General features: G+C 36.4%; 1 protein-coding gene across 1 annotated transcript; it reads left to right on the plus strand.

Annotated features, from left to right (window-relative positions):
- Positions 1-465: 465 nt before the first annotated feature.
- On the plus strand, positions 466-20,357 carry LOC139138725 (dolichyl pyrophosphate Man9GlcNAc2 alpha-1,3-glucosyltransferase-like). Its single transcript, XM_070707236.1, has 12 exons — positions 466-691; positions 1,655-1,739; positions 2,003-2,092; positions 2,960-3,048; positions 3,598-3,748; positions 4,168-4,350; positions 5,947-6,082; positions 6,917-7,087; positions 8,479-8,549; positions 10,930-10,998; positions 11,839-12,028; positions 19,140-20,357. The coding sequence occupies exons 1-12, from the start codon at positions 607-609 to the stop codon at positions 19,341-19,343; spliced, it is 1,524 nt and encodes a 507-aa protein (XP_070563337.1). The 5' UTR covers positions 466-606; the 3' UTR covers positions 19,344-20,357.
- The last annotated feature ends 515 nt before the right edge of the window (positions 20,358-20,872 follow it).

Here is a 20,872-nt window from a genome sequence, read left to right on the forward strand (position 1 = left end):
GGTAGCACGGATAATGATTCTCGATATTGCTACTGACGTCGTTTTGTCCCAGAGTGCAGCAAAGATACGCCTTTTTTATTTTAAACTCCGTGATGCGACCATGGAAAAGAAGCGTCTCGCTTCTACGTCATGATGAGACAATGGAGGAAGACGTAGAACGCGATGCACATGCATTCTGTTCTCTTCCAGAATGTCGTTCAAGTATCGGAGTTTTCCTTTCTACAAATGTGGAATAAAATATTTGGTGTTGCAAGAATATGCTGCCTGGCTCTGATACAAAGACTCTCAAGGTCATATACCCACGAATACGTTTATTGATTGTAAATTTTGCATCCAGCAAAGACGGCACAGCTAATTCACATCATGTGCATGGCAGCTGAGTCTGTTGTGGGTAGAGGAAAGAATGGGAATCCCGAGTATGACGTCAGAGGGATTCCACCATTTCAACCAATGAATTTCCGCAACAAATTTGAGCATGCGCGGTAACCTCAAGCCCACGTTTCGGATTTCAGATCAAAGGGTCAAAATTGTTCAAAAGTTTGCAGGAGCAGGCTCCCGAGCTGTAATTGAATCTTATAAAAAAACAGAGATTTTTTTCTCCCAGAAATGAGCCAGAACCTTATAGCGGTGTGCATTTCGGTGTTGTTTGCTGTATTCGTAAGATGGAGCGTTTCGTTGAACTCATATTCAGGTGAGTGTTCAGTCTGAAACGAACTCAAGGGTGGTGTTAGCTCATAGACAGTAGAGAAACTTAGCTCAGTGCTGTAGCTCGAGATTTGCCCTGGTATTTGGGCCGGACGGCAAAACCAGATCCAAATACCAAGGCAAAAGCGCGAGCTACAGCACTTCAGCAAGAACGGGGTCAGAGTTGTGGTCGTACTGTAATGCAATGTAATGTAATGTAGGTAATGTAACACAGGCATTCGACTCAATGCAAGCAAACCGTCACTGGTTGCATCAGTGACGGTTTGCTTGCATTGAGTAGAGTGCCTGCGCAATGTAATGATACCATATACGGAATGTAAATTTAAATAGTTGTATAAAATTACTGAAATACTCGGTCCGATCAGGGAACTGAGAAGAGACCTGCGTGGCTGCAGTTACTCTGAGGGACAAATCCATTTGAAAGACAAACCCAGAGTCAGCACTATACTGTACACTTACACACTCATTTGTCATTTTTTAGCCAAATTATTGCAAATTCAAGAAAAATTCACCTTTGTGGGCTATAGTAGTGCCTTTTGACAACATTTTCATGATTTTCGCTGTATAAAAGAAGGTCAATTCTCTTTAAAGTAATTCAAAATTCAGAGTACTATATAGTCTTGCAATCACAACACATTCTTGTCAATAATAGAGCTCACTTGTCAACAGTAATATTTGAACTTGGGGAAGGAGTGTATACAGACATACATGCTGTGTGGTAAAGTCAAACACTAATCATTTTAAAATGATTTTTTTTGTAGAACAATGAATTTTGAACAGAACAATAATGAAAGAAAATACCACAAAAGTTACATCTAATGAAGCCTCCCACCCCTCTCACAACCATGGTTTGGCCCAAACCCATTGTTATCAATGTTGAGTTTGCACCTGTTGACAAGGGATTAGGGGTGATCAGGTTAAATTTTTGTTGTTATTTTATATGTTAAAGGAGCTGGTATTGGTCCAATGTTTGGTGACTTTGAGGCCCAGAGACACTGGATGGAGATCACGCATCACCTGCCCCTGAAAGAGTGGTAAGAAAATGTCCAATTTATCATGTGTGATGTACTTTCAGTGAATGGTGTACGTAGTGAAAATTTCCCTGTGATATTGGAATGATTTATCCATTTACCACCGTTCATAATTCATCAAATCCTGTAAAATGCATGATCTCATCGGTGTGTTGCTGTAGTTGTACTGAGCGTTTTTCCAGTACATATCACATTCACTGAGCATGTAACAAATGATAAAAGTGGCTGATACAGCATTCTTGTGTTTTTCTTTTATGTGTATACAGGTACTTCAATACAAGTGGTAATGACTTAATGTACTGGGGCCTGGACTATCCACCGTTGACTGCGTATCACAGTAAAATATGTGGATATATGTGAGTACTCTTTGACAATTGGAAAAAAGACTTGCCAGAATTCATAGAAACATATATAGTTTATAGATTACTCTTGCAAATAACATATTCACAGATGGTGGCAAACATTTGTATATCCATCAATGCTGAGAACAAATGGTGTGGTCAAGAGTAAAGTTGTTGGAATTTCATTGCCAAATTGCTAGTCACATGCAATGGACTTACAAAAAGTGCACATTTACCCTTTTCCTGCCAGACCGTATCACTTCCCAATCAGCCCACTCAGTAAAAAGCGGTATTGAGCCAAAACATGATGTATTTTCACCCCGCTTGGCTTGGTCTGTTATAGCATCTTTAGTCCCAAAAAATCAAGTTTACAGTATTTGTGTTTTCAACAGCTTTCAAATGTACAGCATATATTAAAATACACCATATGGAATATGTTGTGTTAATTTTAACCATCTTGACCTCGTGGTGAAATATGGACTTGGCAGGAAAAGGGTTAAACAGTACTTCCCCTATAAAAGTCGGATTATCGTAAATCTATGCAAATGTTAAAAAGCCATGCTACTGATAAGACATGCCATGTTTGGTCCCAGATAACCATATATTCCCATGTTTCCCATTTAAGTACACTTCAGCTTATGAACTAGTGATACATGGCATGTATAGACTATGGAGGTCTTCTTCACCACTATGCACTAAGACATAAAACAGTTTTTACCTATAGATTTACAAATATCCACACATACAGACTCACACACTTATTCATACCATACAGTATATCCGTACATGCCTAGATACGTGTGTGCATATAATGCACATTATTATGCATGCACATATCTATATGTATACATTGCCAGTCAGTGTTTCCCGTGTTCATTCCAGTGCACATCTCATCAACCCAGAATGGGTGGCTCTGAAAGATTCAAGAGGCACTGAAACATATGAACATAAACTGTTCATGAGATACACTGGTAAGAACAGTATATGTTATTGATTCCAAAAACATGTAATTCTACAGTAACATTGACTCGTTTCAAAATATCATACTCTCTTAAACCGGACCTTTACATCCAAGTATGTGAAGTTATACTGAATGCAATTTTCTCACTTCTATTATGCATGTATACTTAAAAGTGTGAGCAACTTTCTCTAGGTTTTGATGGCAACCTCCAGAACCCAGGTGTAATGATAGATGTAACAATCATACAACAGTGTCCTGAATTCTGTCATATTATGCAAACCAGCCAAGTTTCACTGTTTCAGTATTTCAGCAGAGCAATAGAATTGCAAATTCACGAGTTCACATTAGTGGAAACACATGACCGTCCAAGACTACAAACTGCTTAATTTGCAAAGCCCTACATTCAATATATTTCAAGAAATCAGAGATCACTTCAATATGTGAAACACGTACATGTTCTTGTACTTTGATATCATATTGCCTGGTTCAGTCACCTATTAAGTCTAAGAAATGGCTAAGTGATTCATTTTAATCATTCTCTCCTTTTTCTTTCTGCAAGTCCTATTGGCAGACCTATTGGTATACGTATCTGCTGTATTGGTGTATTGCTACATCACAGTGAAAGACAAAACCCCACTCAGCAGAGTATTAGCCGCCACTGTTCTGTTGGTCTATCCAGGACTTGTACTCATCGACCACGGACATTTCCAGTATCCTTTCAGTCATGCAGCATTACTCTGTGCCTCTATGTTGTCCAATTCTCACCTTTTGATTCAATAAGGTTTGCTGTGACAAAACACATTTTTTCAAACTACCTATTTGTTTGCTATAAACAATGTCTCAAGGAACTGAACAAGGAAATCAAAAGTAACAGTTTATGACTGATTGGGATTTAATAAAATCCCAAGCCATGTAATATGCATTGCCTGTGTATTGTTTAAACTAGTTGAAAGAATGGACCAATATTTGCAATTTGTTGGTTTATTATTGGCTTGTTTCTCTTCTTTTTCCTCAAAACCAAATTCAGTGATACCATTCATAGCATTTAAGGTTTCATTGTCATATTGTTGTTTTCATTACTGCCTTCTTTGAACACATCAACATGTTTCTTACATGCAATGATCCCCAGATATAACTGTGTGAGTCTTGGTTTTGCATTGTGGGCTGTCATAGGACTAGCGACTGACCATGATTTGCTTGGTTCTATAGCATTTGTGCTGGCGCTGAACTACAAACAAATGGAACTCTACCACGCATTGCCGTTCTTCTGCTACCTCCTCGGCAAGTGTTTAAGATCAGAGAAAGAGAACTGGTGAGTATCATTTATGGGCATGGCTCATAGCCAGCTTACTTGCCTCAGCCTGGTACATTCATGCAAGAATAATGTTACAGAGAAACCACATTAACCCATCAAGCCATTTAGCAAAATGCCCGGTGAGACAGGGAATCATTTGGCCAGATAACAAATAAATTGGCGATCAACTTCACTGATTGGGTACAGCGATTGCAAACACTAAAATCAGTGGGTAATCTCAATCGGTGTCAATTGTGAATTATTCTTCATTCGATTCAGTTTATTTTCTAAGATACACCATGAGAGAAATGGTTTGTACCACTGTGCGATGTTTACGCAGCCTGTAGTATCAGTATCAATTTTATGGCCTGAGTTGGGCTTCCTACTGACTTTTGCATTCAATCGCTGTACCAGACCACTGAAGTTGACCGCCAATTTACTTGTTATCTGGCCAAATGACTCTCTGTTTTACAAGGCATTTTGCTATATGGCTTGACGGGTTAAAGGCCCATGAGCTGCAACTCTGCGAAATTTGTCCAACCTCCAATTTCCCCAGATATTCATTGCAATCTGCAAATTGAACGATACAGTCATTAACTATGCCTCAACAACGTTTGATTGTAGCAGAATAAGCAAGAAAGTTAACACATTTTTGTTCATTTTATATTTCCCGACATTTTTAAAATATTGCCATGTTACGTGAAAAACAGGAATTGTCTGTCAAAGTGGAGTGAATCCCTTTCCCGTCCTTTCTGTGGGTTGCACCATGTTGTATTTGTAAAGATTCAAATGTGTACATGCACCATTTACGCTGTTTATCATGTAGTTGTATGGAGGTGACCATATTTGGGTGCGGCACCCGTTTATTATTTATCTTCTTGAAACCTCTCCATGCAGTCCCACTCAGTGGGTAATTATACTTGAGTAAACGTCTCTGAGTAAGAACATTTCTATGAACTAATTTTAATCCAAAAATAAAATCATGAAAATAATGTCAAAAGTTGCAGCTCATGTGCCTTTAATGTGGCGTTCTCTGTAATGTCTTGTGAATGATGTCTGCAGACTAACATCATTATCAAGGATGCTTTCCACTGTCAGAGTTCCAACACCATTCCAACAAAATACACCGTTGTCAACTAGCTGTTGCGCTGTCATTTCCAGCACTCACTTGAATTGACTGTAACGTACTAGAAATAGTTTGTGGGACAGTAGGAGAGTCTCGCATTTACTGTCTATGAAGAGCTCTGTGGTTTTGTAAATGCTTTTAGCCAAAACTCCTGCATTCCTGGTTCCCACATAATGCTTGCTGATATTGACTATTTATATGATGTTAGTCTTTTGTCCTCTTTTGAAAGATGTGTTCAATTAATTAATTTGTACCCAGATAAAGCTGATAAAATCCTGCCCCTTTAAGGGTGGTTTTGTATATTCCATTAATCACCAAATTTACATGTTTTCTCTTTTTTCATCTTAAAACAGTAGACTTTGATGTACCGTACTAACCACCGGTAAATGAAAATGCACATGTTTTTGTGGGATAACCCAGTATAAATTGTGGAACCAGTCCTTGCTTTCAAAAACAGGAGTGAAACCACATTATCTTTTCTTCTGTAGGCTGTGGAAATTAATCAAGATCGGAACAGTGGTCATAGCAACATTTATATTATGCTGGTTGCCATTTGTATCGGATGTTCAAGTAGCACAGCAAGTTTTAAACAGGCTCTTTCCAGTCGCAAGAGGAGTGTTTGAGGTACTGAACGGTTGGAATTGAACACTGCCCTCAGTGTTCATCAACAGCAATGTGTGTTGAGGTCTGGTATGACAGATAATGTCCTAGTGGGAGGGGCTCTAATGGTGATAGCTCTATAAGGTAGTACAGGCCTCAAAATTGTCAGAGTTAAATTTTTGCTGAAACTTTCCTCAATAAAACTGTAAACAATCCTTTCTAAAATCAAGATTAGAAATCGGAATGCAAAGTTTGGTAGTATGCAAAGAAGTTACCTTGGATTGGGGAATATTTGAAATTCAACATGGCCACAATTCCAGTGTTAATGTAACCGGTATATGAAAAAATTCAAATTTTGATCACAAAAATAACACTGCCAAAAATACATTTACTCCAAGAGCTTCAAAATGAGCCCTCACAAGCAATAGATCAGATAAGTATTGTAAAAATTTTAGATTCTGACCTCTAGCCCCAAGGCACATTCTCCCTTATGTCAGAATTTAATAAAATGCCAATGCCTGAATGAGATTGAGTACTGTAATCATGCGCCAGTTTCCTTGACCCGTTTCAGCCCAACTTCAAAGGGCACAGGCCTCACCCATTGGAATTTATCATTACCGTAAAGTAGTGAGATGTAACAAGTAGTAATGAGGATCATATTAAAATGGACTTCTTCAGTGCAGGGAAACTAGGATTTTAAAAAGTCTCCAATCCAGGGGCAGTAATCATTGCTATATTACAAAGGGATGTTTACAATTTCCAAAGCAAAGTGAGACATGTCGTATGAAAATATGCTATTGATTTTCAGTGAACTCCTGGTGATGAAACAATCTTTGACTGTTTTTTTTTTCTCTTCAGGATAAAGTTTCTAATTTCTGGTGCACAATATCCATCATCATCAAATTAAAAAGTAAATTTTCTGCCGATACAATGCTGGCAATGACATTGGTGTCAACACTGACTGCATTGATACCATCATCAGTACATCTACTCATCAGACCAACGATTAATAATTTCAAGCTTGCCTTGGTAAGTGCAAAGTTGGTGTCAGTTGTAAGTAGTGCCCCCCCTGGAATATTTCTTGGTGACTGAAATGTATTGGTAGATATGAGATTTGTGTGTGTATGACCAACACAGTAATTCAAGACTTACTCTTCTATAGAGATAGGTTCTGTCACACTCCATCAAACACTGTGACATATAATTCAGAAGAATTTTGATGATAAAACAAAGAATATGGCTACTGATTCAGAATTACATAGAAAGCATATGTAAATGCATGTCTACATCGATTAGCAGTAGGAATAGCTAAATAAATACAATTTTACTGATGAGGACCTTGGATATAGTGTTATACAAATATTCTTCATGCCCATTGTCCTTACTGTTATAGAAGTATTTTGCAGTAATTTCGATGCCTTACACTCTTTCACAGTCCTTCTTGCCCCTATAACATAGATTTGTGAGCAAGTGGCTTTGTGGCTTATGTCAAATCATATGCTTGCTTTGCTTGGCGCTGTCGTTGAGAGAGCAAATACAGCGCTTACAGAGAAGCCTTGCCACTTCGATGCCTGGTATGCATGTTTTTTTACACACACTAAACGTTTCCATATCATTTAACAGGAAGGAACCTAATGACTGGATGTTTGTACAGGATAAACAACAGAAAACCGACACATATCGGACATGTAAGCTTGAGACAGATTACCATCACCAGTCTTGGGTGGAAATTAATGTCTTTACGACTAGATGGCTATTGACTCACACACATCTAAATTAAAGTCAGGCACACTATTACGTTCAGTGTCTGAAAAAAAACATGCATACCAGGCATCGAAGTGGCAAGGCTTGCCTGTAAGCGCTGTAAATAACATACATGTAGGCCAATGAGGGCTGTGAGACAGTCTATCAATGTCTTTGCTTATACACAATGCCACAACATCATAATGCTTATTAAGCAGTTATTTCATAGTTGATACCTTCACATGTGTTTGTACTTAAACACAATGGCTCAGTAATTTCTCAGAAAGATATTTGCCACCAAATGCACCTGACATAGTCATTTACAACACAGCAAAAATCACTGGTTCAATACACAAATGACTTTTTAATTTGATTATTTTCAGCTAATAATTTTTATTCATTAAAACTAACTTTTTTTTTCAGTTTCATAGGCACACATGAATAATTAAAACATGACCAAATACTCTCAGCAGATCATTGCTTAAAGGCCAGGGACTTGATCCTCAGGATCAAGTTTGTTCCGGTATGTAAGAGGATTATGGAGTGTCATAGCCTTTTGTTTTTCCATTGAAATTTAAGTGCATTTCCTTGTGAGACAATGTGATGCCCTTACAGGCCTTAAATGATGTACTTTTAACTCTCAAAGACTATCAAAAGACACTTTAATTCTCTTCCAGGTGAATTCTTCCTTAATATTTTTCCTATTTTCCTATCAAGTTCATGAGAAGAGTATACTAATAGCTGCCTTGTAAGTAGTATCCTTCGTAAATGCAAACTCTGTTACTTGTAAGAAACAAAATGTTCTTTGTATTGTTATCAAGTTTAATTATAGTACCATTCTCTTGCTTGGCTCTACAGCCAATTTCGCTAAACCTTGTTGATACAGTATCTGGTACACACATGATGTGCTTGGAACCTATGAAGTGTTTATTTAACTCAAAGAACATAAATTTTGCATAAAAGTGAGACCGTCACAATTAAGGAATTGCTCCTACAGGGGTTATTATTGATATAAAACTAGACACCCAATGTTACGACTGAAACTAAGCATTTCAAATGAGTGGCATGCATACACACATAACAGATAAATTTTACCAATATCACATTGAACAAGAAATACATTTAAAGTACATATTCAGGTAAATGAATGTAAATAAAACTGATACTGATTTCACATGACAATAGGGAATGGTAACACACTTACTTGGCTTAAAAGCCAAGAAAGCAAATACAACCACTCATTGAGGAAAGCATACTTCTAGTTGACCAGCTTACTGCTGAAATCACTAATGTGTTCAAAACGTAAAAAACAAACACACCCCCGCCAGCACGTCTGCCCACATCTTTTCCCGGCTGAAAGAAAGACATGCCAACCAAAAACAAGAACCCGCCACATTCAAAACATCGACGCGCGAAACAGAAAAGTTTGACTGCCCAGACCAAAAACATAAAACCACGCCCACCTTCCAAACGCCGACCACCGCACACTTACGCTGTGTTTGAACTCGGTCCCTCCACAAAATTTTGTGGAGGGACCGTGGTTTGAAGCGTGTTTGTGCACAGCTTTTCTCTTGATTTGCTTACTGGTTTACTAGACTTGGTTCAAGTTCATGATTTGTGATCGTGTGAGTTGGGTGATCGCTTGGAATGCAATGATTTGTGTTCTGTTTTCAAGTAAAACGTGTGAGTAGGATATGATTATGAACGCATTGAGTGGGGTGAACCATAGACCTTCGAGGGTCTATGGGTGAACGCGATACAGGGAAGTTTCACCCGGCACTCACTGTAGCTGCACAGACTAAATAAAAACGCGTTTGATCGCTACGTAAACCTGACCTGGGCTGCCAAATTTTACACGATGAACTTTTACAGATCATTTTATTTTTCGAAAATTCACCGACTTGAACCAATTCTCTGCTGGTTAATTTACCTTCGTCCTATGACACCCTAATGGCTAAAACGGAGATATAGGAGTGGAAAGGCAATCTTGCCCAAGTTGCAGGATTCTAATGGAAATCTTACTGCGTTGTGGGGATAAAGTTACTGGCGATTTTCTCGTCATGCAGAGAGGTGGCGAAAAGTTCCGTTTCAGCGATCGTGGGTTACGAAATTAATGGCAACGCTTTGTATCGTGTCAAGTGTTAGATATCTCTCAAAGAAAAACAAAGCAAAAGAAAATGACGAATATGGCAATAGTGCAGAAGATGTCTCAACCAGTGCCGTCGCACGATGTGTGAGAAGCCGATGGTCAGTTTGGGAATGGACTTTTAAAAAACTGACGCCAGTAGCCTATGAGAAATTCACCGATGAGAATATTGCTAACAGTGATGAATATGTGAATTGTTTCTGAACAACACTCAAACAAAATCCACTTCTTTGATTTCCAGTTCTTGCATATTTCACAAAGTCCTATAGTCCATGATTACGAGCCATGCTTCTAGTTGTTTCTCCTGCGGCGTGTTGATATTCTGTTCGGGTAAATCCTGTTCATCATCTCACAATTTTTTCAATTTTCCAAAGATGAACGACAAAATGTCCGCCGGCCGCGCCAGTCGACAGGACCACGACGTCTGAACAACGTCTGAGAAAGTTGTTGATCGTGAAATTTGAGGTCAAAATTGGAGGCGTGGTTTAACAGATTTGCTCTGGCGGGTAGAACTTTTCTATTTCGCGCCACGATCTTTTGAGTTTTGCGGGTCGATGTTTTCACTTGACAAGTTGATTGACAGCTGGGAATATCTTGCGGTAAGACGCGCTGGCGGCTGGGCCTTTGTTTTGACGCTTTGAACACATCAGTGATTTCAGCAGTAAATGTCTAATGAGGCAATATCTCCTTTATGAGACTTTTTTTTGTGTTTTTAATCGCACACAGTGTTTGTATGCCTGACACCATATTGGCGAGGTCAAATGACATCAGCAGTTCTGTAATGGTAGCACTGTAAACACTGGCATTTGGATCATCGCCTTGTTGTATCATAGGGGCTTGAATTGTGCATGACAGCAAAACTGGCCTACACACACAGGAAACACCAGTTTGTCGCTCCATCATTTCTTCTTGCATGTTAGTTATCTGAACAAAGACATATTGTAATTTTATGTTTTCTTGTATTTTCTTTTAAACTAAACAGGCCTGTGTGTTTGTTATTACTTGAGAAGCCATTTTTCTGTCTATGGTTCCTGTTGATGTCTACATTCAGGTAAGTCTTGTAAAGCATAGACCTTGCCATAGTCTATCGGAGACATTTCAAGCATAGATCATCCATGGAGGTAGAAACGAGACCTCCAGGGATCATTGAAGGCAGTACATATGTTGCTTTTCTGTATTTGAAGATATTTTATTGGTAACAGTGCAGAATGGTTACAGTGCTTGTCAGAAAGGTGTAACAGTACGGATCTCAATTATCATTTTATGGTTGGTAGGATATTTCAATCCATTGACAACGTGTTTCTAATTTGCCTTTTCCAGAGCAATTTTGTACTCTAGCAGGTAGTTGCGTTTCACTTGTTGCAAATACAGAGCAAATGATGGTTTCCTGTTATTCATTTTCATTGCATAAATAAAGCCTTTTGCTTTAAAGTTTGGGATAATCATAAATAACCAGAGATCTTGCATCTCCAAAAAGCAGGACATTGTGCTTGTATTAGTCTGTAATGTACAGATTAGCCTACTGAAAATCAGATCAAGTAACTGGCATTCATTTTTATATACCGGTCATAGCTACAGAGCTGTATCTTTTACCGTTGAGTAGCCAATTGAAATTATGGGGCAGAGAAGCAGACTTATAGTTGTTGGGTGATTTCAAATGGTTTGATAGAGGGCGCTGTTCAGAAAGGTATCCAATTTGTCTAGTCGAGGCAGCACTCCAACCAGAACTATAAATTGTAATTTTAATTTATCTGACACATCAATTACAGTACATACAACAGCTGAGGAGTAGATACAATAAAAAATGTTTCTCAATGTTGCCATCATTTGAGTGAACGTTAAACCAGAATTATTATTTCATGCACAATAAAACCTTTCTGTGCTTTCACAGTATGTTACCACTGCTCATCAAAGATGGTTTATTCATACCGTACCTTGTTACCATGGCATTGTTTCTAATGCTTGTAACATACACCTTTGCTTGGAAAGCCTGGGAACTTGAGCTATTCACGCAGCCACCTAACATCAAGTACAGCGATAGTATCTTTACATTCAATACTGCAGCATTTCTTCAGGCTTGGGTAAGCACTGCCAATTTGGAATTCTTGAGTTGCCATTGAAAGTGACAAATTAATAAGCAGATTACGATACAGTTTTTGGTCGTATCTTTTCTTTTTGCAGCTCATAGTTTGTTCAACAAAATGCTTGCCCCAGTATTCTTTTTTTTTTTTTTTTTTTTTTTTTTTTTTTTGCCCCAGCATTCCTACACTATCAGCTGAATATCGGTAGACACTTTGTGGCCCTGCCATCCCATCATACTTATAAGATTCTAGAAGGAAAAGAAAGTACTAGTAATTTTAGTCCGTGGGCTGGAGGGGCCCACCGTGCACCCCCCCCCCCCCCACATCCCTACTTCTTGGGTATTTTTTTGTTCTTTAGGACCTGCTGAACAAGAAAAAAGATGTTAACATTGGATATTTTGGGATGCACTACCTATCTGGGCTGGTTTTTGATTTGCATGTACCGCAAAAAATGGCGAAAAATGGGTAGGGGTAAGGGGTACTATATCCTCCCCTACATTGAGTAAACTAGCATGAAATAGCACAAACTATACATTTTTGGAAAGCTGAGATTCTGCTCTTTATGAGAAACACCAACTTTAGCAAAATTAATTTGTGTACATAGAATAGGACGACTTTAAAATGAATTTTTTTGACAATTTTGAAATTTTTTACCCAAAATACCATGTAACAATTGTGATTTACTTGTTATTAAGCAAAATTTTGACAGCTTTTTGTGTTTGAATTATTTATTCCCAAATATTAAACAAGAAAAAAAGTGTTAACATTAGATACTTAACTATACACTACTTCTCGTGAGTCAATTTTGAATTGCGTGTATCTGTATGGGGGTGTGCAAAAGCTAGGGTAGGGGTACAACATTCTTTCCTTGATGAAGTAAACTGGCTTGAAATGCCATATACCTTATAGTTTTAGAAAGCTTAGATACTGGTCTTTCTAAAATGCATAAAGTTTTAGTGAAAAAATATGACGTCATAGAATTGGATAACTTTAAATCGATTTTTTCTGGTAATTCAGTATTTTTAACGGGAAGAAAATACGATAACTATTGTTTCCTCCTTATGAAGCAAATCAAACACATTTATGGATGTTATTTACTAATTGCAATGTGCTGAAGAGGAAAATAAATGTCAAAATTGGGTATTTACCATGCATTATTGTCTCTAGTCACTAAAATAGCAAGTTTTGCTACATTGGTATATCGTGAATGGGCATTTTATTGTTATGCAATGAACTAATGCACAGCCTTAAAAAGAAGACTCGAAAACGTGCACACATAGTCACATTACCATTTTCTCCTTCAAGTAAATAGATTATTGACGACTGTCTATTGTTATAATTTAATTTTTAAATATTTTTCCATAAAATAATTTTGTTTAAGGCGTATTTGGAAAATTGTCTATGCCTCCTTGTCTTACTTTATATACAGCAAGCATTACTAACAATCTGTTAGGCCGAGGCTAGAGGGGGCGTCTACGTGCACCTCCCCCCCCCCTCACCCCACAGGATAACAAACCTGTAATTTTCAGAAGCCTTGGGATCCCTAGAATAAGAAATGGGATTTTAACAGACAAACTATAGGGACTCAATAGCTGTTACGGTCATGTTTTGAAGGGTACCACAAAATCACGATTTTGTGACCCACGTGGATTTTTGTCGAATCTGTCTTCTTTTACGTGATCTGCTGAGCTTTCTGTCTAACATGACCTAGGTTATGGGGTATCATTAGAAAGCTGATTTATTCTTCTTGAAAATGGTATATAGCAATATGCAATATCTTCTATAGTTTTCATGAAATAGGGCCATAATTTACCCCATACCCCAAAGTTTTATGTCACAAATTACTGTCAAAACTAATCTAAATTCCACCAATTATTTACCTATACATAATACAAAAGGCAATACTGTGTATTAACTTTGTGTTATTTGCTACAGGTACATGTTAGAAACTTGGAATAAACTTTTAACAGAAAAAATATTGGGATCCTGTAGCTGTAACAGTCATATTTTGAAGGGTACCGAAAAATCACAGTATTACTGACTCGCATTCGTTTTTGTTAAACCTGTCTTCTTGTAAGTCTTCTGCTGAGCTTATTTTGAACATAACGAGGCCAATGGGGTACCATTAGAAAGTTAATTTACTCTTCTTTAAAACGATATGTTGCAATATGCAATATCTTCTATAGTTTTCATGAAATAAGATCAAAACTTACCCCATACTCCAACGTTTTATGTCGCAAATTACCATCAAAACTAATCTCAAATTCTACCAATTATTTTCCTAGACACATTACAAAAGGCAGTTCTTTGTATAAAATATATTTTATTTGGTACAGGGACATGTCAAAAATATGAGTTAGACTTTAAAGAGTCAAAATATTGGTATTGAATGACTGTTACTGGCATGTTTTGAAGGGTACCGTAAAGTCAGAATATTACCGACTCGCACATGTTTTTGTTAAATGTGTCGTCTTGTAAGTTTTCTGCTGAGCTTACTTTTTACCATAGTCTAGATTATGGGCTGCCATTTGAAAGAAAATTTATTTGGCTTTAAAATGACATATTGTAATATGCAATATCTTCTATAGTTTTTATGAAATAGGACCAAACCTTACCCCATACCCCAAAGTTTTATGTCACAAATTACTGTCAAAACTAATCTTAAATTCTACCAATTGTTTACCTAGACATTATACAAAGGGCAATGCTTTGTATCAATTTGTTTTATTTGATACAGGTAAATGTTAGTAGCTTGAAATAAACTTTTAACAGAAAAATATCCAGATGCTCTGGCTGTAACAGTCATATTTTGAATGGTACTGCAAAATCACAGTACTGCCAACTCGCATACATTTTTGTTAAACCTGTCTTCTTGTAAGTCTTCTACTGAGCTTTCTTTTTAACATAATATAATAAGTTGGGCATCATTAGAAAGGTAATTTACTCTTCTTTAAAATAATATATTGCAATATGCAATATCTTTTATAGTTATCATGAAATAGGACCACAACTTACCCCATACCCCAAAGTTTTATATTCCAAATTACCGTCAAAACTAATCTCAGATTCTGACAACAATTGACCGGGACATAATATAAAGGGCAATGATTTGTATTAAATTTAGTATTTTTGCTTAAGGTTCATGTTAGAAACTTGAAACGAACTTTTAACAGAAAAAATATTGTGATGCTGTAGCTGTAACAGTCATATTTTGAAGGCTACCACAAACTCACAGTATTGCCATCTCGCATACGTTTGGTTAAAGCTGTCTTATTATAAGTCATCTGCTGAGCCTATTTTTTAACATAACCCGGCCATTGAGGTATCGTTAGAAAGGTAATTTTTTCTTCTTTGATATGACATATTGTAATATATAATATCTTCTTAAGTATTCAGGAAATAAGACCAAAACTTACCCAACACCCCTAAGTTTATATTGCAAATTACTATCACTACTAATCTCAAATTCTACCAAACTTTTACCTAGACATACTACAAAAGGCAATGATTTGTATGAAATCTGTTTTATTTGCTACAGAGACATGTTACAAATATTAGATAGACTTTTAACAGACAAAATATTGGGAATGAATGGTTGTTGCTGTCATGTTTTGAAGGGTACTGTAAAGTCTCAGTCTTGCCCACTCGTATGTGTTTTTGTTAATGTGTCATCTTGTAAGTCATCTGCTGAGCTTACTTTTTACTCTTACCTATCTTATAGGCTATCGTTGGAAAGAAAATTTATTTTGCCTTAAAGTGACATATTGTAATATGAAATATCTTTAATAGTTTTCATGAAATAGGACCAGACTTACCCCATATCCCAAATTCGCAAACTGCAAAGTTTTCGAACAGATGTAGTTTGCAAATAAAACTAAGGGCTGGGGTAAGTTTTTTGCCATTTCATTACAACTTCAGATGATAATGCACTTTATCATATGCTAAAATAAAGAGTGATAAAAGCTTTGTAATGATACCCTATAATCTGCGTTACGGATAAACTAAAGGTTGGCAGATAAATTTCATGGAAACTTGTTTAATAAAATTTCACGGGTTTCAGCAACATATATCCTGCTATCCTTCAAACTATGATGCTAACAGCCATTAAATCACAATAATTATCCTGTTAATGGTATCTTTCATTGTTGGAAATGTCTCTGTAACAAATAAAATAGGTTTCATACAAAGTTTGTCTTTTTTATAAAATTTATCGAAATTAAATGCTAGTTTTGACAGTAATATACAACAAAAAACTTTGGGGTATGGGGTAAGGTTTGGTCCTATTTCATGAAAACTATAGAAGATATTGCATATTACAATATGTCATTTTAAAGCCAAATAAATTTTCCTTCAAATGGCAGCCCATAATCTAGGCTATGGTAAAAAGTAAGCTCAGCAGAAAACTTACAAGACGACACATTTAACAAAAACATGTGCGAGTCGGTAATATTCTGACTTTACGGTACCTTCAAAACATGCCAGTAACAGTCATTCAATACAAATATTTTGACTCTTTAAAGTCTAACTCATATTTTGACATGTCCCTGTACCAAATAAAATATATTTTATACAAAGAACTGCCTTTTGTAATGTGTCTAGGAAAATAATTGGTAGAATTTGAGATTAGTTTTGATGGTAATTTGCGACATAAAACGTTGGAGTATGGGGTAAGTTTTGATCTTATTTCATGAAAACTATAGAAGATATTGCATATTGCAACATATCATTCTAAAGAAGAGTAAATTAACTTTCTAATGGTACCCCATTGGCCTCGTTATGTTCAAAATAAGCTCAGCAGAAGACTTACAAGAAGACAGGTTTAACAAAAACGAATGCGAGTCAGTAATACTGTGATTTTTTGGTACCCTTCAAAATATGACTGTTACAGCTACAGGATCCCAATATTTTTTCTGTTAAAAGTTTATTCCAAGTTTCTAACATGTACCTGTAGCAAATAACACAAAGTTAATACACAGTATTGCCTTTTGTATTATGTATAGGTAAATAATTGGTGGAATTTAGATTAGTTTTGACAGTGATTTGTGACATAAAACTTTGGGGTATGGGGTAAATTATGGCCCTATTTCATGAAAACTATAGAAGATATTGCATATTGCTATATACCATTTTCAAGAAGAATAAATCAGCTTTCTAATGATACCCCATAACCTAGGTCATGTTAGACAGAAAGCTCAGCAGATCACGTAAAAGAAGACAGATTCGACAAAAATCCACGTGCGTCACAAAATCGTGATTTTGTGGTACCCTTCAAAACATGACCGTAACAGCTATTGAGTCCCTATATTTTGTCTGTTAAAATCCCATTTCTTATTCTAGGGATCCCAAGGCTTCTGAAAATTACAGGTTTGTTATCCTGTGGGGTGAGGGGGGGGGAGGTGCACGTAGACGCCCCCTCTAGCCTCGGCCTAACAGATTGTTAGTAATGCTTGCTGTATATAAAGTAAGACAAGGAGGCATAGACAATTTTCCAAATACGCCTTAAACAAAATTATTTTATGGAAAAATATTTAAAAATTAAATTATAACAATAGACAGTCGTCAATAATCTATTTACTTGAAGGAGAAAATGGTAATGTGACTATGTGTGCACGTTTTCGAGTCTTCTTTTTAAGGCTGTGCATTAGTTCATTGCATAACAATAAAATGCCCATTCACGATATACCAATGTAGCAAACTTGCTATTTTAGTGACTAGAGACAATAATGCATGGTAAATACCCAATTTTGACATTTATTTTCTTCTTCAGCACATTGCAATTAGTAAATAACATCCATAAATGTGTTTGATTTGCTTCATAAGGAGGAAACAATAGTTATCGTATTTTCTTCCCGTTAAAAATACTGAATTACCAGAAAAAATCGATTTAAAGTTATCCAATTCTATGACGTCATATTTTTTCACTAAAACTTTATGCATTTTAGAAAGACCAGTATCTAAGCTTTCTAAAACTATAAGGTATATGGCATTTCAAGCCAGTTTACTTCATCAAGGAAAGAATGTTGTACCCCTACCCCTAGCTTTTGCACACCCCATACAGATACACGCAATTCAAAATTGACTCACGAGAAGTAGTGTATAGTTAAGTATCTAATGTTAACAATTTTTTCTTGTTTAATATGTGGGAATAAATAATTCAAACACAAAAAGCTGTCAAAATTTTGCTTAATAACAAGTAAATCACAATTGTTACATGGTATTTTGGGTAAAAAATTTCAAAATTGTCAAAAAAATTCATTTTAAAGTCGTCCTATTCTATGTACACAAATTAATTTTGCTAAAGTTGGTGTTTCTCATAAAAAGCAGAATCTCAGCTTTCCAAAATGTATAGTTTGTGCTATTTCATGCTAGTTTACAATGTAGGGGAGGATATAGTACCCCTTACCCCTACCCATTTTTCGCCATTTTTTGCGGTACATGCAAATCAAAAACCAGCCCAGATAGGTAGTGCATCCCAAAATATCCAATGTTAACATCTTTTTTCTTGTTCAGCAGGTCCTAAAGAACAAAAAAATACCCAAGAAGTAGGGATGTGGGGGGGGGGGGTGCACGGTGGGCCCCTCCAGCCCATGGACTATTTCAGTGTGTGAAAAAATTTACTATTGCTATAATGATCACCTATCAAGGTGTTTAAAAAATAAGATAAAAAAGAAAGACACACCATTTCGCCTAATGTCAAAGACCAGTAATAAATCTTTTTCCCTTGCCATACATGCAATAGTTTATTTATTTATGTTTGTTTGTTTGTTTTTTGTTTGTCTGTTTATTTATTTAATAATTTATTTATTTATGTTTGTTTGTTTATTTATTTGTTTATATAGGTCATATAAGTTTAGTTCTGTCGTGGCATTCCAGGCTGTTACAACTGAAAATCAGTATAAGAATACTGTGAACTGAATTGCCTCTTTTGATCTGATCACTCTATCAAATAGTCCATTCATATCCATTCATATTGGTGAAGTTTCTCTTTAGGACAGAGTAGTCAGATTAAAACTAAAAGTGTTATCTACAATATTCATGAAAGAATGAAGTTACTTTAGAAAACAGCAGATATCTTGTTTTAACCACATTTACTTTTGTGCATCCATTTCAGTTTTATGTTTCCATGGCTGAGATTTTCCTGTTGTCACTCCTACCAGTTGTGAAAGCACCACCGTCGCGATTTCCTGATCTGTGGCCCGTGATCATCTCTGCATTCTGCTGTGTTCATTTCCTTGGCTTCCTTGTCTATTTCCACCTGGAGCAGTTCCTCAGTTCTTTCCCACCGAAATCCATCGAAGCAAAGAAAAATGCCTAGACCAGTTTCTCACTGACGAATTTTTTTTATCTTTTCATCTTCAAAGAGGTCAGAGGTCAAGATGAAAGAAACAAAAATATGTTGCGACAAGTAAATTGATTCATGTAGAAAAGTCAATCCTTTTGTCACTCTGCCAAAATGAGTGGCTGAAGTGATCTCCTTTATCTTGAAAATTGATGCAGTTCTCTCAAAAATTAGGCAGGATGTCACAAATAAGTGCAATCATGTAACAGTGGTTTTGAAAAAGTGCAGTCAAAATGTTTTTTTAAGTTTAGAAAAAATAAATATGTGATTTTGCTCTCATTCATTTCTACTGTCCCCTGATATGACTACACTGAGGTGCGAAATTAAGTCCCGGTAAATGACAGTGTAACTCTGATTAAATTGATGCCTCTAATCTCTAGCTACAGTCCCTCCAGACATGGGAGGGACTATACACTAGAACATGAACTCAAATGCTTCTGTATATTTGGGGGGTTTTTTGATGAATTATGTCAAGCATCTTCTGAAATAAGAAAGACACATTGAAGAGAGAAAGTAGATGATCATATCAAACTCCTCACAAGAGTATTACCATGATATGTCAGTTAGGCTAGTAATGCTTACTATGTGAGCATATCATGTGCTGTAATTTTTCAAGGTTATTTTCATGATTTTTGCCAAAATTTGTTCATGTCAATATGCTTACAGCAGCATGCGTACACAAATATTACTAGCTATGGAACTGCATGCCAAAGTTTGAACAAGAGAATATGAAACAGATGCCCCATTCTACCAGTAAGCAAAAACGATGGTTAAGAGAGTGAAATCTTCACAGAAACTGTATGTTTTCATCCGTTTGAATTCACTTATTTGTATAAGAAATAGTCACCCAAAATGACCAAGTTAAATTGAAGAGTTATTTTTTTACCAAAGTGTACCAACAAAAACAAATATAGAAATGATTTATCAAAGGTAATCTATGAAAACTTTTAAAGTATAAACCTAAATAAACTTTGTCTTCTAAAAACAGTAGCTTTTCGTTTATGTGCATACTTTTCAGGGTATTTTGTTTGTGTTTGTTGAAACTATTCGCAATAGGAGTGACATTTCACAGGTGTATGCATGCATATAGGTAGCCCTTAACCCTTTCTGCCAACATGACATAGCCACAACCTCACAAATATCACCAAGGGACAAATTTTACAAATTAATGATGATTATAAGTGTAGACTCAGAGAATTTTCCAGAAACATATCAATGGATCAAAAGAGTTCACCTAGAGGTGTATGTGTACCTGTCCACAGTTCTAGTGTCTCTGGTATTTCCCATGTCCCCTTCTGTATTAGCATTTCACAGCCAGGAATATAGCACTCAGCTTAAGGTTCAAAGACAAGAAATTGACCTCTTTAAGACGACAATTTTCTAGTGGTTAATAAGCTCAAAACCCCGTAAATTATATTTTCGGAAAGCCTAGATATAGGGAAACATTTTGGTTACCATAGTGTGACCATTGTTTACATAACTATCACGATATGAGATATGCTTTG

This window comes from Ptychodera flava, chromosome 8 (genome assembly GCF_041260155.1).
Source record: "Ptychodera flava strain L36383 chromosome 8, AS_Pfla_20210202, whole genome shotgun sequence".
Taxonomy (NCBI): domain Eukaryota; kingdom Metazoa; phylum Hemichordata; class Enteropneusta; family Ptychoderidae; genus Ptychodera; species Ptychodera flava.